General features: G+C 41.3%; 1 protein-coding gene across 2 annotated transcripts; it reads left to right on the forward strand.

Annotated features, from left to right (window-relative positions):
• Positions 1-1,482: 1,482 nt before the first annotated feature.
• On the forward strand, positions 1,483-14,803 carry LOC111845374 (LON peptidase N-terminal domain and RING finger protein 1-like). Of its 2 annotated transcripts, none has more exons than XM_023814764.2 (12): positions 1,483-2,374; positions 3,548-3,666; positions 3,991-4,113; positions 5,078-5,230; positions 5,335-5,482; positions 8,598-8,673; positions 9,313-9,427; positions 9,524-9,645; positions 11,520-11,681; positions 12,690-12,852; positions 12,935-13,087; positions 13,798-14,803. In XM_023814764.2, the coding sequence occupies exons 1-12, from the start codon at positions 1,783-1,785 to the stop codon at positions 13,954-13,956; spliced, it is 2,085 nt and encodes a 694-aa protein (XP_023670532.2). In that variant the 5' UTR covers positions 1,483-1,782; the 3' UTR covers positions 13,957-14,803. The 2 variants fall into 2 exon arrangements, with proteins under 2 accessions (XP_023670532.2, XP_023670533.2); XM_023814765.2 differs by having other exon boundaries at positions 1,487-2,374; positions 11,523-11,681.
• Positions 14,804-14,883: the final 80 nt, after the last annotated feature.

Raw genomic sequence — 14,883 nt, forward strand, 5'->3', positions numbered from 1 at the left:
ATGTACTTAATTTCACTATCACTGATATGTACTGTTTTTTTCGGACTTACCGACAAATTCAACTTAAAGACAGACTTAGGGAAAGGATCTTGTTCGTAACCTGGGGACTGCTGTACCCAGCTTCTAATGGATACTTCCAGCAGAATAACAAGCCATGTCACAAAGGTCATATCATCTCAGACTGGTTTCTTGAACATGACAATGAGTTTAGTGTACTCAAATGGGCTCGATCACCAGATCTCAATCCAATAGAGCACCTATGGGCTGTGGTAGATTTGCATCATGAAGGTGTAGCTGACAAATCTGTAGCAACTGTGTGATGCTATCATGCCAACATGGAACAAAAGTCTCAGAGAAATGTTTCAAGCACCTTGTTGAATCTATACCACAAAGAATTAAGGCAGTTATAAAGGTAAAAGGGGGTCCAGCCTGGTACTAACAAGGTGTGCCTAATAAAGTGGCTAGGGCGTGTGTACTACAATGATTTAGTATATCATAGTTTTCGAAGAGAACAAATGCATTCAGCAGCAGACATGCATAAATCGTGGCTCCAATTTTTAAGTCACTGCCAATGCCTGTGATTGGTTATGATGTATAATTGCATTGCAAAATGAGCACAGCACAAACTGTACCACGCCATGCTGATGGTGTGTCTTTGGCATTCATTCTCAGAAGGCTACACTGACGAAAGTTTGCCCGTAACATAGCAACCTACAATACACTAGTGATGCATATGCAGGGCTGCTAATTATCATGATTACATGACCTAGAAGGATATTAGTGCACAGCTTATCATTTAAACCTACATCGATATACAGATTACAGGTTATACAAAATATTACATAAAAGTAAAGCAGTCTATTTTTTCCACACAAAAGCTAGGCTTGTTTGTGGCTCAACATGTTAGGACACTGAACCTCTGAGTGAAAGGTTGCCTAGTTCAAATCCCAGCACCAGCAAAATGATTTCACTAATATGCCTTTAAGTAAAGCCCTTAACCCCTGATTCCTGTATGGACCCGGATTTCGTAATTGTACACCGCTTTGAATAAAAGTGTAACCAAAATAAATGTAATAAGCCCCAGGCAGTAGCTGTGTTACTACAATTTAGTGAATAATATTTTCAAACAGGCCTATTAAAAAGTGTAATATATGTTTTTCTTTTACTAAACGAGATCATTTCTAATTGCTGTCCTAGTTGCAAATACAGTGTCAGTGATGAGTGTACATGTACACTCCTCTGCATACGTTTTTCTCTAACATCCTGTCAAATTTAAGAGTTCTGACGTCTTTCGGCATAAGATAAATTCGCAGTCAGGTTCGCAGGTTTGTCATTGATGTTGACATTATCCACACCAGTTCCCCTTTTCACCGGCCGCAACTCCCAAAAAGACGCGAATACGAATCGGCGTCGAGCTGCGTAGTTTCACTTCTGCAAAGCTGACATTTATTCAAAGTCGGGTCACAGTACAAGGTGACCGCTGTAGGAAAAGAACTGGATGTTATATGCCTGTAATTTCCCTTTCTCGGTACTTTAGCGGAGTTGTTACGAAACGTAAAAACAAAGGTTTTATAATCGAATCCTTTCGTCCAATCAGAGAACGGAGCGCAGCCCACGTGATTTTTTTTATGTAACGAAGCGGAGTAGAATGATAATTTTACTGTATCTGTAGTGTGCGGTGAATAACTAAACTACATAGCAGTCAGAGGGCATCGCGCTTTAATGTATTGAGATGTTTTGTCCATATTTATGATATCTGACACTTTGTCTCCTTAATCCGCGATGTCTGTTCTACATTCCGACAGTAGGATCTTCAGAGATCCCAGTTTATGTAGAGAAACTACGTGGGACGAGGGGGGTTGTGTAGATCAGATATTCATTTTACAGAAAGCTTTCATGCTGGCATCAGAAAACCGCGTTAAAGAAGCACTAGATTCTTTCTCCGTGGCCTTACAGTATGGTCCTGTCAGACCACAACAACTAAGTGCTTTAGTTGACAGTATCTTGCGAAACTCCAGCGGTAATACGCCGTCAGACAGCTGCTCTGGAGACTCCAGTGCCGTGTTTACTTGTCCGAGCTGTCGTGGATTTCTCTGCGAGCCCGTAACTGTTGCTTGTGGACATTCTTACTGCAAAAGGTGTTTGCGACGGCACCTGATCTCCAAATGTACGCTGTGCCAGGAGACCACCGACGCGGCGATCGGGACTGAGAAGGTGGGGACACTGAAACCAAACGTGATTCTCAACTACCTTTTGGAAAAGTGGTTCCCTGCAGAGACAAAACGGTGTAAAGTCATCGGAGAAATTGAAGATCTGTCCAGAAGAAGACTTTTTGACAAAGCTTTGGCTCTTGCCAATGAGGTGATTGAATCAGGTAAGCCATGTAGGTTTCACATGATGTGATATGGTAGCAATTATTCTTTTAACATGTTTAGTTACTTAACTTATAACTCTAATACAAGCCTTATACAATTGATTACCAAAAATGAAGCTCGTCGTAAGCATGTTCATTACATCAGGCGAACTATGGAAACCAGTGTCCTTGTTTTGCTATACTGAACAAAATTTTCTTCTCTAAAGAAGGTTATTTATTTACTTATCCACCTACAGCTGGCAGGCGCGCATGCGCGCTATGAGGCACGGTCTTCCGATGCACGTATAAATAAGTGATCCAAGCGTTATTTAAGCACTCAGTAGCGTACAAAAGTTTTATTTACTCTTGGAATAATTAAATCATGTCGGTTTTGTGTATTTATACAATGACTGACCTTAATACACCAGGATAGTCCTTACCGTTACTTGTAGGCTTAAAATAAAACCGTTTTTGTAGGGCACAATGCTGGGTTATACCCTGGATTGGATGCCAGTCAATTGCTGGGTACATGCACTCACACACACAATCACTATAGGCAAGTAAGAATCACTTATTATCCTATCTGCAATTCCAGTAGTATATTATGGTATTTTTTTATATATAGCTCGTAATTTTAGTAATGAGGTGAAGCCAACCTAGCAGACCTTAATATCATAGAAGAGTTAACAGTCTGCACTGGATTTCTTGTAAAAATGAACCTACTTACTGACAGCTCAAATGGCAGCAGGTTTTTCAAATTCTTCACTGATCACAGTCGCGTGACGGGCAGAGTTCATGTTAGCATCACTGTCAAGTGTCCTCTGTCATATCGTTTCATTCTGTCTTTTGTATACATTACTGTGATGTACTTTGTTGTACTGTATACAGGAAAAGTAAAAGTTACAGGCAACTATGATTACTCCACCCCGCACAGACTCACACACATAGATTACTGTTTTACACTGCGAGTTTTTTTTCTGTCCTCCCTTCATAAGACAATGAATAAAGAAGGACTGCAGTGTATTCACAGTGCGTCAGTTTCATAGAGGTGTTTACAGTATGTCGTGAGCTCATTCAGCAAACAGGATGGCCGAGTGGACGCGCTCCAGGTTTTACTCGGAAGTCACAAGGCTGTATTGAATGTTTGCTTGGTTTCTGAGCACCTGTCAGACCTGATCCCGCCCTCTCCCACAGGTCCCGGTGATATGCTTGCTCTAGCGTATCGAGCAGAGGCGTATGCTGGGCTTGGGAGCTACGAGTCAGCCCTGAATGATCTGGAGGTTCTGTGTGAGAGCTCCCCCCACTGGCCAGAGGTAACTGATACAAGGGTTACCTTCTGTGTTACATGAAAGCAGTATTAGTACTAAGTGATCTTTGGCATTTATCTTTAATTAAAATACATTGCTGTCCTTAGATGACGGGTCGAGCAAGGGCACTGCATAAAAGCTGCTCAGCTCAAGAGTTGCATTGGATAAGCTTAAATTGCAGTGAGAGCCATGTGTTATGTGTTAGGGGTCATGTGGCATCTCGCAGTGCCAGAGCCAGTGTATTTTTTCCGTTACGTTGTTATACTGGTTAGGATGTAACCCACTGTTGCCAAGTGGGTCAGTTCACAAAAAGCATTGTGTTGGCCACAGGGCTATTTTCGGAAAGGCAATGTACTGCGGAAAATGGGCCACGTGGACGACGCTCTGCAGGTGTTCCTCCACTGCCTGGCTCTGGATGCAGATTTTATTCTCGCAAGGAAGGAAGTGGAAAAGGTAATGAACGGCCAGCTTATTGAACTCCATGACCTTGGGGTAACTATAAATAACCATAGTTCTGCAACTTTGGACTTTCTTCTTGTTTTGCAGTAGAGACCGGTTGTCTGCACAATAAAATACTTTGAGACGGAAATAAAGAACATTTCTGAATGTTTTAACGTATTGTTGCAGCCTGTTTATGGTTTTACGCTTGAATATACCAAACAGAAGCAAGAATTCAGTGGCTTGTCGAAAGCTAGAATGAAATGCATGGTCTCTGAAAGTGCAACTTAAAAGAACAGATGCAATAAAACAGGAAAACATTTTAGGGTTAGGTGGCACATCAAATTCAGAAATGTATCAGAACAGTTATTTGTGGGCACTGGATGTATCTGTTTTCTACATCTGGGTCTGATCCCAGATAGCACTGCTAACTTCACAGTCACAAATACGGTCTAGAATAAACACAGATTATGTAAATGTTTGCTAAGTGTTGTCTTGCTGAGTCTTTCATAACACTGACCCAGACCAAAGAACTTGTATTTCTGAAGCTCTTGCAGATACAGTAGTAATACAGTTTTGCTACAATGTAGCAATTAAACTGTTGAGTAATGTATGCTCATTGCTACTGCTAAACATTGTATTGTGTTCAGTGGGATAAATTAATAAATTGTTGATAGATGAGCTTCATTTTTATGTACATCTTAACTAGATATAAATAAAAAGTCATGCACATACTGAGGCTCCAGATTGTTGTAATAATTTGGGAGAAGACTTTTTTATTTTGATAAACAAGAACATTAGTCGACACAGGAGTCACGCACAGACAATAGTCCTTGGAGCATTTTAAAAACAGATGAGTGCATTACTCATTAGTAAGACAATCAGTGGTTACCTAACCATCTCTAAACATTTATTTTCAAGGCAGATGTATTTCATATTGCATTTTCAACTTAGCCCCGGTTTTTTTGCTGATGTGCAGATCCTTTATGACCTGCTGTTGCCTGCTTCTGCGGATGCCAGACTGGCCCAGCAGGTGGCAGACTTGAGCTCGTCCTCCTGCCTGCCCAGGAAGATGGCACTGGTGAATACCCAAGTGCAAGCATCCCCCCCGTCACTCCTAGACCAAAAGGAGGTAAATCCTTTTTGGGGAGTGTCTTTCTCATGATGCAATCATTCGTTTCATGAGGCTCTGTTTTTAATGATTGAGACTGATTCTCGCCTACCTTCCATGCCCAGGACTGTGACGTACCCCCTCCTCCACCAGCTTTGGGGGAACTGAGACTGAGGAGCTCCACCTTACTGTTAACTCCCCAAGACCAAGACCTGCCGAAGAGGAAACTACCTGTCTCTGCTGAAGGGAGGAGCAAACTCCTGAGACAAGAAGGTAAGTGTCCCTCATGGGTAGCGACCGGTATGCTTATGCTGCATTCCATTTACCTCAGAGGTCAGAGGTTGGAGCTGGGAATGACGTCATACCCTAGTTAATCGCGTTCCAGTACAACAAGTCGGAAAGCCATTTAGCAATACCAATTCTAGCCAAGTTCATTGTTAGCTATTGTTGGCAAGAGTCATCCCGTGTGAGTTAAATCCCACGCACCTTGGTTATTTTAATGTAAGATCAATACTCTCCGAGATGCAGCGAATTATCTCGGGAGAGGGGTATCAAAATTGACACAACTTTATTTTTTCGTCAGTTTCACAAGACCGTATCTCAAGAACGAAACCATCTAGCAGACCATCTAGCAAACCATCTATACCTCTGTAGGTATAGTGTGTAGCAAAATCAAAATGTTTGGTCCAGATGACACCACTTGGTAAGAGCAGACTTTCAAAAATGGAAAAAGAAATATTTTGCATGTTTAGCTTTGCCATGTTTACGCTTTCAGAAAGCATACTTATAACTGATATGGCCTGCTGAATTTTTTTCCATGTTTAGAAACCTGCACAGGGCTTTTCAAACGGTTATAAACAAACAAGAAACTGCATCAGGGTTTGACCAGCAGACCACTCATATTTGAAAAAATCATTTTGGGTCTGTTTTCAGACCAGCTTAATGCACTGGGGGAATTTTTTTAATTATTTTTCCTATACTCTACATGGTTCCTTCTTTCATTTTTATTTTCCATTCTAAACATGGGTTAAATTTTCCATTTGTTAATAATGGTAATCATCAAGTTCTTCATCGCTAACTTGGTTATCTGGTTAATGGGAAAAAAAATAATCACCGAAGGTATAGGCACAACACATGAACAGCAGCTGCTTGACTGATCATTAAATACAACACTAGTTATAATGAAATGTTAACATCTTGGTATTACAGCTGCAGGAACGTGATCCATTTCATTTCTGCTTCAGCCGAAGTGCAGAGTGTAAGGCATCTTTGTCGTTGAGATCCAGATGGTGCTGCCCCCCACTGACCGTTGTAAGCAGTGCAATGACACAGTGTGATGGCACTCTGCCTGTTCCTTTTTGTACTGTTATTCCTGGTCTTGTCCGGTTTCTTAGACAGTCAATCAGAAGGTCCATATCCTTGCATTTGAAGCATGAAGGAGCTATATCTTGTTCTAAAGTGGATGGTGGGAGACCACAAGCAGAGGCAATCTTCTGAACAAGGACCTTATTGACTTCCCTTGATTTTCGTTTGCCGTACTGTTACATGTTACGCTTATTGACTCTTACTGGCCCTGCTGGAGATACTCCAAGCTCTGTCAGACTGGTGTTCAGCCTTGACACTTCTGAGGGTTGGATAAAGTCCATATCATTGTTCATTTCTCCTAACTCCATTGGATCACTATCCAGTTGCTCAGTGGCAGACTTAAGTTTTGACCAACTGTTTTTAGCACATTTTCTGACCTGGAATAAGGCAGGTTGAAATGTCACTAAGCCGGTTTAATTTGTCAGCATCTTCCTTACTGAATGTTTTGAGGTTTTTGGTCGCTACTTTAAAATGCAGTCCCAGGGCGTCAATACATTTCTTTTGCAGGAATTTGTTGCATTTGGGCCAGCTGCATTTTGTGATCTGAGAATTAGCCTCTGAAAGACCATACAGCATCAGTAAGGTTGTGCTTCCGTGACAATATGTTTTTAACACATTAATATAATGTTCGATCATTGTCAAAAAAATGAAGTCAAAGGAAGACTACTAATCTAGTGTAATGAGACAGATGGTTCAGGATACCAACTATTCAGTGCAAACACAGGTGCTGCCATCATTGAAATTTCAGAGGACAGTTCCACGCCTACTCAGGAACCATCAGCTGATCTCATCAGAGAGCAACAGGTGGCAGGAACAAATAAACCATACAGTGATTTATTCTTTCCATCAACATTTACTACTTGAAAACTCAATGATTACCATTATTGACACGTTATGCATTCAGCCTATGTTTAGGATGGAAAATAAACATGAAAGATTTTCTTAAGAAAAGTAAGGTTTGTGTTCTGAGACAGAAGGGACAATGTAGAATAAATGAAAAATATGCTTTAAATTCTCTGCACATTCCCACATGCCATGAGGGTGCTCTGAAAATGAGATCAAAAATATTTTTTTGGAATTGAGAGGTCTGCTGTTCAAACCCTGATACAGTTCCTGATACTGATGCAGTTCCTGATACTGATGCAGTTCCTGATACTGATGCAGTTCCTGATACTGATACAGTTCCTTTTCTGTGTATTGCTTTTTCAGAAAGTCTATATAATTATAAGGAAGAAAAATCTAAGGGCTGTTTTGGTTACACATATAGCTAAATATAGCTAAAGCAAAAACTCAGATAATTTTTTGTGAAATTCAAGGGGCTGCTTTGGCCATGCATGGTCATCTGGACCAAATAGTTTAATTTCAGCACCTACTATACCAAATAATGTACCAGCATGCAAAGTCTGAGCCTGCTCGGTGGTTTAGTTCTTGAGCTATGGACTTGTGAAATTTAATGGAAAAATGAGGCTGGATAAAATTGACACCCCCCTCCCCTCAGGATATGGGCTGTATCTTGGAATATATTGATCTTACACCCTGTAACTTGATGTATCTTGACTAACATGGGGAGACCTGGTAATTTTAAAGTCCGAAGTGCGTGGGCCATTGGTTGATTTGACATGGAATGACCCAATACCAGTTGATAACAATGCATTATGCTGTTTTTTTTCCGCATGCAAACTCCATAGCAACATGCCCACAGATAGCAGCGTGTGTACATGCGCCCATATATACTGTGTCTACAACTGATTGAATGACACAAATAAGATATAAGTGCAAATAAGTAGTATATAACTGCAGCATTCACTTCTGTTTGATGAAGAAAGTAGCAGTCTTGAATTATGAGGCTGGGGTTCCAAAGGTTCCTCCGTCTTTCAGAGTCAGAATTCCGACTTCAGGGGGCGTCCCAGTTGAAATTTCCGACTTGGATTTGGAACTCGACTTCCGAGTTCAAATGGAATTCACCATAAAGCACTCCCTTTCAACCGTGTTTCAATCATCGGCTCTCTCCTGTTCTGTCTAGATGCCACAGTGCCCTCTAGAGGGGTTCCCAGGGAGCTGCTGGAGGCCAGTGACTTTGAGTGTTCTCTCTGTATCAGGTGAGGGGCATGAAGATTAAATGCAGCAGCACTGTGACACTCAATCATGACAAGAGGGTCAGAAAAGACCAAATGCACCAGCTTTCTGCTTGTGGGATACCTGTCTAACAGACTGTTCCCATTTCACATTCATCATATTCACTCCATAATAGCTTGTACCCTCAGGCAGTGAGGCTACTCTATAGCTGATCAGGCTATTACTATGGATAATTTGCACGTTTTATTTATTTATTTAGTTTTCCCATGGGAACTCATTTCATTGCTCATTTCATTGCTTACACGTACTGCTGCATGCTATATTGTGCACAGTAGTGTTGGAAGGTGAGGTGCTGAGGATGTTTCAGCACCTCCCCTTGTCAGTTTCATGTAGGAATAACCTAGTGTTATGTCACTTATCTCACAATGGCTCCGAGGCAACTTCATGGTTATTTCTCCAAAAACACTACTGTTGTTAGCTGTTGATAACTTGCAATGATACTGTGACGTCTACTGGTCGTTCGACTTTCAGCACCCTGAGTTAAAAACCTTGTCCCATGCCAGTGATTGTGCAATTGATAAATAAACTTTGATTTGATTAAATTGATTTTATGTGGTTTGGTTTAACTGGTATTTAGCTGGGCGTGTTTTGGTCTGTTATAGACTGTTCTACGAACCGGTGACCACGCCCTGTGGACACACGTTCTGCCGAAGCTGCCTGGAACGGTGCCTGGATCACGCCCCTCAGTGTCCACTCTGCAAGAATAGCCTACGGGAGGTGAGCCACTCTCCCACCCAATATGGTCTCAAAATGATGGTGTCTTTCTCTGTCTGCTGTCTCCTCACGCTGTGATGGGTGGCTCTCTGCCTGCAGTTCCTAGCGAGCAAGAAGTTCAGCGTGACGCCGGTGCTTGAGACACTGATGAAGACGCTTCTCCCTGAGGAGTATCTGGAACGCCTGAGGAGCCACTCTGAGGAGATGGAGGAGCTCTCAAAGTGAGTAATCCCCACCCCCCACCTGCACCCTAGCGCGATCTGACTGCATGGACTTGTACCTAGTCCTGCACTGTTATCCCTTCAGAAGTAACTCTAATTAGCAACCAAGGCTTATTTCTTAGCTATACGCTAATTTTTAAAATGATACAGTGGTACCTCAGTTCTCAAACTCATTGGAACTCGAATTTCTTAAAAGTTGAACCAACCAGTTCGAAAAAAAATTACCTAGAACTCGATCTGAATCTCAGAAGTCAAACCGTGTACGCCAACCTCAGATAACTTGTACGCGCGGAAATGAGTCACGCGGCACGTCTCTCAGTGGAAACAAAGGGTAACGCTTCAGTCTAAGCCTCGCATTCGCTGTGATAGCATCGTGCATGTTTACACTATCTGAATACATATATTTCGACAGTAAAAATACATTTGGACAAAGAAAGACAGTAACAGTAATTATTATTATATAATAAAATAAATTTTAAAATAAAGATTTCTTATTAATTATTTTAATATTAATAATAAACCATTCATACATTTAATTATAATAATATTGTCGTGCGGAGCGGGGACGAAACGGAGACAAAGGCGCAGACGTCAGGGTATCGGGGAATACGGGGTTTAATTACAGGTAAGGCAGGCAAAACGCAGATGGACAATACAATGACCGGACTGGGGAAACAAACTAAAACGCGGACTAAATACAGAGGACTGATGACAACAACCAGAAACAGCTGATCACACAGGGATTCCACACGGGGTTAACGAGGGGGCGTGGCACACGGAAGGAGCGGACGATCGGGGCAGGACACATTGTTTTTTTTAACTTTACACATTGTTGGGATACATTTATTTTCTTACTTTACAAATTACTGTTTTGATAAACATGCTTACAGTAGATATGTTTAGTACAGTATATGATCTTCTTGTTTTATCCGGTTCATTTTGTGTTTAAGTGCTAAAAAAACATATTTAGGTGTAATTTTTTGGGGCCGGGAACCAATTAATTGGTTTTCCATTATTTCTTATGGGGAAAATTCGATCACAACTCCAATTTTTTAGGATTCGATCCGGAGTTCTGAACGGATTAAATTCGAGTTCTGAGGTACCACTGTACTCAGCTTTCATCGCTTTTACAGTAATCCCCCCATACACGTGATTTCAGTTATCTGCGGTTTTAGTTATTTGCAGTTTACCGCAGCTTGGAAAAAAAAAAAAGTCAAATGTGTAACAGTATGTTTTTTCATCCTTTGAGGGAAGCATAATTTTCATTGCTTCGTCATCCCATGATGCATGAATTTTTTTCATTGCTCTATCGTCTCTTGAGAATTAGGCTGAAACATACATAATCCCTTTCATTCAAGTATTATACTGTACAATAATATACAATGTACTGTATTATTACTGTGTTTAATATTGGTAATGTCTTACTGTGCACAATTTATCAATTACCATATATAAGTGCACAAAAATCTGATGAGATATGATATGATTCCCCCCTATTGGGCGATGCAGTGCCAGTTGATGTGATAGGATTCAACATAATGTGATTGGACACAATACGGTGCAATGCAAAAGAAATAGGATCAATGGATGGTTCTCTATTATCCTCGGTTTCGGCTCTCCACAGTAGGTCTTCCATATCATCCGTGGATACAGGAGAACTGCTGTATTGCTATAAAATGGAGAAGACGATAACTAAGGACTTGGTTGTTAATGTGAAGAGTGTTTGCTAGTGTAACATTTTACATGCAGGTACATTATCTAACCTCCAATAAAAATCTCCAGCTATAAAACCATCAAACAGAATAACACTAAAGGGCCCCTGTTTGATTCGTTTTGTTGCTGTTTTTTCTCCGCTTGGTCTGCCTTTGCCCTAGTAGCTTGAGGAGGGGTGTGCCCATGTTCATCTGCACCATGGCCTACCCCACCGTGCCCTGCCCGCTGCACGTGTTTGAGCCCCGCTACCGCCTCATGGTCCGCCGCTGCCTGGAGACGGGCACCAGGTGCTTCGGCATGTGCATCAGTGACCCGCAGAAGGGGTAAGGCCGCGGCACAGTGTCCAGCCGCAGGGGTGTCTTCTAGGGCAGCTCGAATAATGGAAAAATCATAATCACGATTATATAACATGATTATTCATCGACTTTTTTAATATCCTGCATTTACTGAATTTAAAAAAAAAATGTTTAACAGTAGGATTTCCTTGAACTCTAAATATAATTCAGCTGAGAAACAAATAAAAAGGGACTGAAAGGGTTGCGTTGGATTTTGTTGCAAAATGAAATGTGGCTCAATAATCATTTTATCTCGATTATTTTATTTTTTTAATCATTGGAACCAAAATTGTACTTGAAATTAAAATTCCATTAATTGCCCAGCCCTTGTGTGCACTCAGAGGGGGATGATCTGTCTACTTCATCAGAGCTTTCCATTACACTTAAGGTGGCTTCCATAACAACATGGAACGCAATACGTACATTTCCATGTGTTTAACAAACATACATTACATATTACAGCCACTCCTCATTTAGTGACTGAACTCTGACGTTAAGCGAAATTGTCGCTAAGTGAAAATCTCGGTAGCCTAGGCATGACCGCAACTGTGCTTACGACTTTACTTCAGCCATCCACACTCAGTTTCTTTTACCCTTCATGAAGTGGACATTTTTCATGTTTTTGACATTCTACTTTTGTCAGGCGTACGAAATTTGGTCTTAAATGCATCCAAAACTAATCTTTTATTACCGTCTTATTTGTGAATGGTTGTTAACTGAGGTAGTCCTTCAATGAGGAGTGGTCATTATCATGGCCGCATGTTTACCCATCTAATTTTTTACATTACAATATCTGCAAATATTTAACAGGACAGTGTATTGCAGTGTTTACAGCTACGTTTTGTCTAAGGGTCAGTAATCGCAAGTGTTCGTGAATGTGTACTGATTTCATCAGGTGTGTCCCCCCGTAACTCTGTGTGTGTGTGTGTGTGTGTGTTGCTGCTCTGTTTTACCAGGTTATAATACTCTGCATCTCCCTCTGTTTCCATGCCACAGGTTTGTGGACTATGGCTGCATGCTGCAGATCCGCTGCGTCCACTTCCTGCCGGATGGTCGCTCGGTGGTGGACACGGTGGGCGGTGAGCGCTTCCGCGTTCTGGCCCGGGGGATGAGGGATGGCTACCACATCGCCGACATCGAGTACCTGGAAGACGTGAAGGTACCCCAGCGGCCGCCCCCTCCCCGCCTCGGCACACGGGAAGTGCCCGCGCGTCTCACCTCCCCCTTTTTCGTCGCCCCAGGTGACGGATGCGGAGGAGATGCTGAAACTCCAGGAGCTGCATGACCAGGTGTACAGACAAGCACACACCTGGTTTGGGAGCCTTGAGCCGCGTTTCCGCGACCAAATACTGCAGCATTTTGGCCCCATGCCAGCAAGAGAGATAGACATACAGGTAAGGAGTCCGGCCACCACGGTCATATGTACCATCTATCTACAGTATGTCATTCGTTTCACTGTGTCTGAAGACTTGAGAGTTCTTTATTTTCAACAAATGTACCAGTAGTGCCTTGAAATGCCGTTTCCTTTGGGCATATAATGCTACACATAAATACAAATACTATATATATATATATATATATATATATATATATATATATATATATATATATAAATAAAATGTGTGTGTGTGTGTGTAAAACATCGGCAACACAATAAATACACTATACATATCAATATAAATAGTGTACAAAACTAGGACATGCAGTCCCCAGGTTATGAATAAGATCCATTCCTAAGTGCGTCTTTAACTCAAATTTTTCGGTAAGTCAGAACAGGTACATACATTTCATATTTAGCGTCAGTCAAATGTTTGTAGTTTTACCTTTCAATGCATATGAAACACTTAAGAAAAGCTTCCAAATACACTAAAACATTTTAAATAAAAATAATAATATAGAAATATTGTATTTAACTATTTTTATATTTATAAAAATATTTATATTTTTATGGCAGGCCATCCGTTAGTACAAGATGTATGTAAGTTGGATGTTCTTAAGCCGGGGACTTGCAGTGTATTGCTAATGAAGAATGTGCAAATGCAGTTTAAAAAAAGGTCTTTATATGAGTGTGACTGAGTATGTTTGTGTCTTGGTGGGTCTCCAGGCCACAGCAAACGGACCGGCCTGCTGCTGGTGGCTCCTAGCAGTGCTGCCCGTAGACCCGCGGTACCAGCTGTCAGTGCTGTCCCTGCTGTCACTGCGCGAAAGGCTGCTGAAGATCCAACAGATCCTCACCTACCTGCAAAATGTTCCCGACCCCTGACCCCAGTGACCCTTCATATTTCTGGCGGGAAAATGTCTCGTGGGGTGTTTTAGCAATTTCCGTGAAATTCCGAGTACAAGCAACGTCAAGTTCTGCTTTGTGACACTTTGCATTTGATGACTCTGCACTACTTTCGTGTGGCGTCCTTGTGGAACGTGAGGCAACGTGCTTCTGCCTTTTAGCTGACAGAGGTGCACAGCCTCCTAAATCTAAGACCCACATCAGTCATCCATGGTGTTGAAAGTAACCTGTAATGGCTAGTCTGCATTTTTTGTTCTGTTCTGTTCAATATTCATTAATTCACTACCTTCACTATTTCACCAAATTAGATTATTTTTTTTTAAATCAAACTTAATTTTGCACTTTATATAATAATATCAGGAGCAATTATTGTGGGAATATTTGCAGCATTTAAATTAAGTAAATTATGTGTTTATTGCATTTAGATTATCTCTGTTTTGTTGGCGGGTGTGACGGTTTGATGTATCCGTCGTGCATGGAGAGTCGTACTGTGGCTCTCGAAGTGAGGCGTTTGCATGTTTAAATTGGAGGAGGAGATGTGAAAGGATCTTCAAGTCCAACTTTGCACAGTTTATGGTGTAGATACCAGCTGAATGGTTCTGGACATTCAGCCTGTTAAGGGGACCGTCACAACCACAGAGGAGCAGGATAACTGTGCCTTAACGTTGCGTTGTGTTGCACCTGAGATGTTTCGACAAACTTACTGCTTCTGTGTCAGATTCAGGCTTTGAAGTTTGTAAATCATTCATGAAGATTTTTTATAGTTTTTTTGTCTGTATTGTTTAAGTTATCAAATTTAAGTAAATAAATTTATACCTTGCTTGGAGATGCGTCTGTGTTGAACTATTTTTGATGAAAATGGGAACGGGCAGGGTAGCAAAAACAAAATATAGTAAATTCAGATTA

This window comes from Paramormyrops kingsleyae, chromosome 12, assembly GCF_048594095.1.
Source record: "Paramormyrops kingsleyae isolate MSU_618 chromosome 12, PKINGS_0.4, whole genome shotgun sequence".
Lineage (NCBI taxonomy): Eukaryota > Metazoa > Chordata > Actinopteri > Osteoglossiformes > Mormyridae > Paramormyrops > Paramormyrops kingsleyae.

Coding starts and splice junctions, on each gene's coding strand:
- LOC111845374 (XM_023814764.2), top strand. CDS start 1,783: ATGTCTGTTCTACATTCCGACAGTAGGATCTTCAGAGATCCCAGTTTA. Junction 4,114..5,077: donor CAAGGAAGGAAGTGGAAAAG/GTAATGAACGGC, acceptor GCTGATGTGCAG/ATCCTTTATGACCTGCTGTT. Junction 9,428..9,523: donor GCAAGAATAGCCTACGGGAG/GTGAGCCACTCT, acceptor CTCTGCCTGCAG/TTCCTAGCGAGCAAGAAGTT.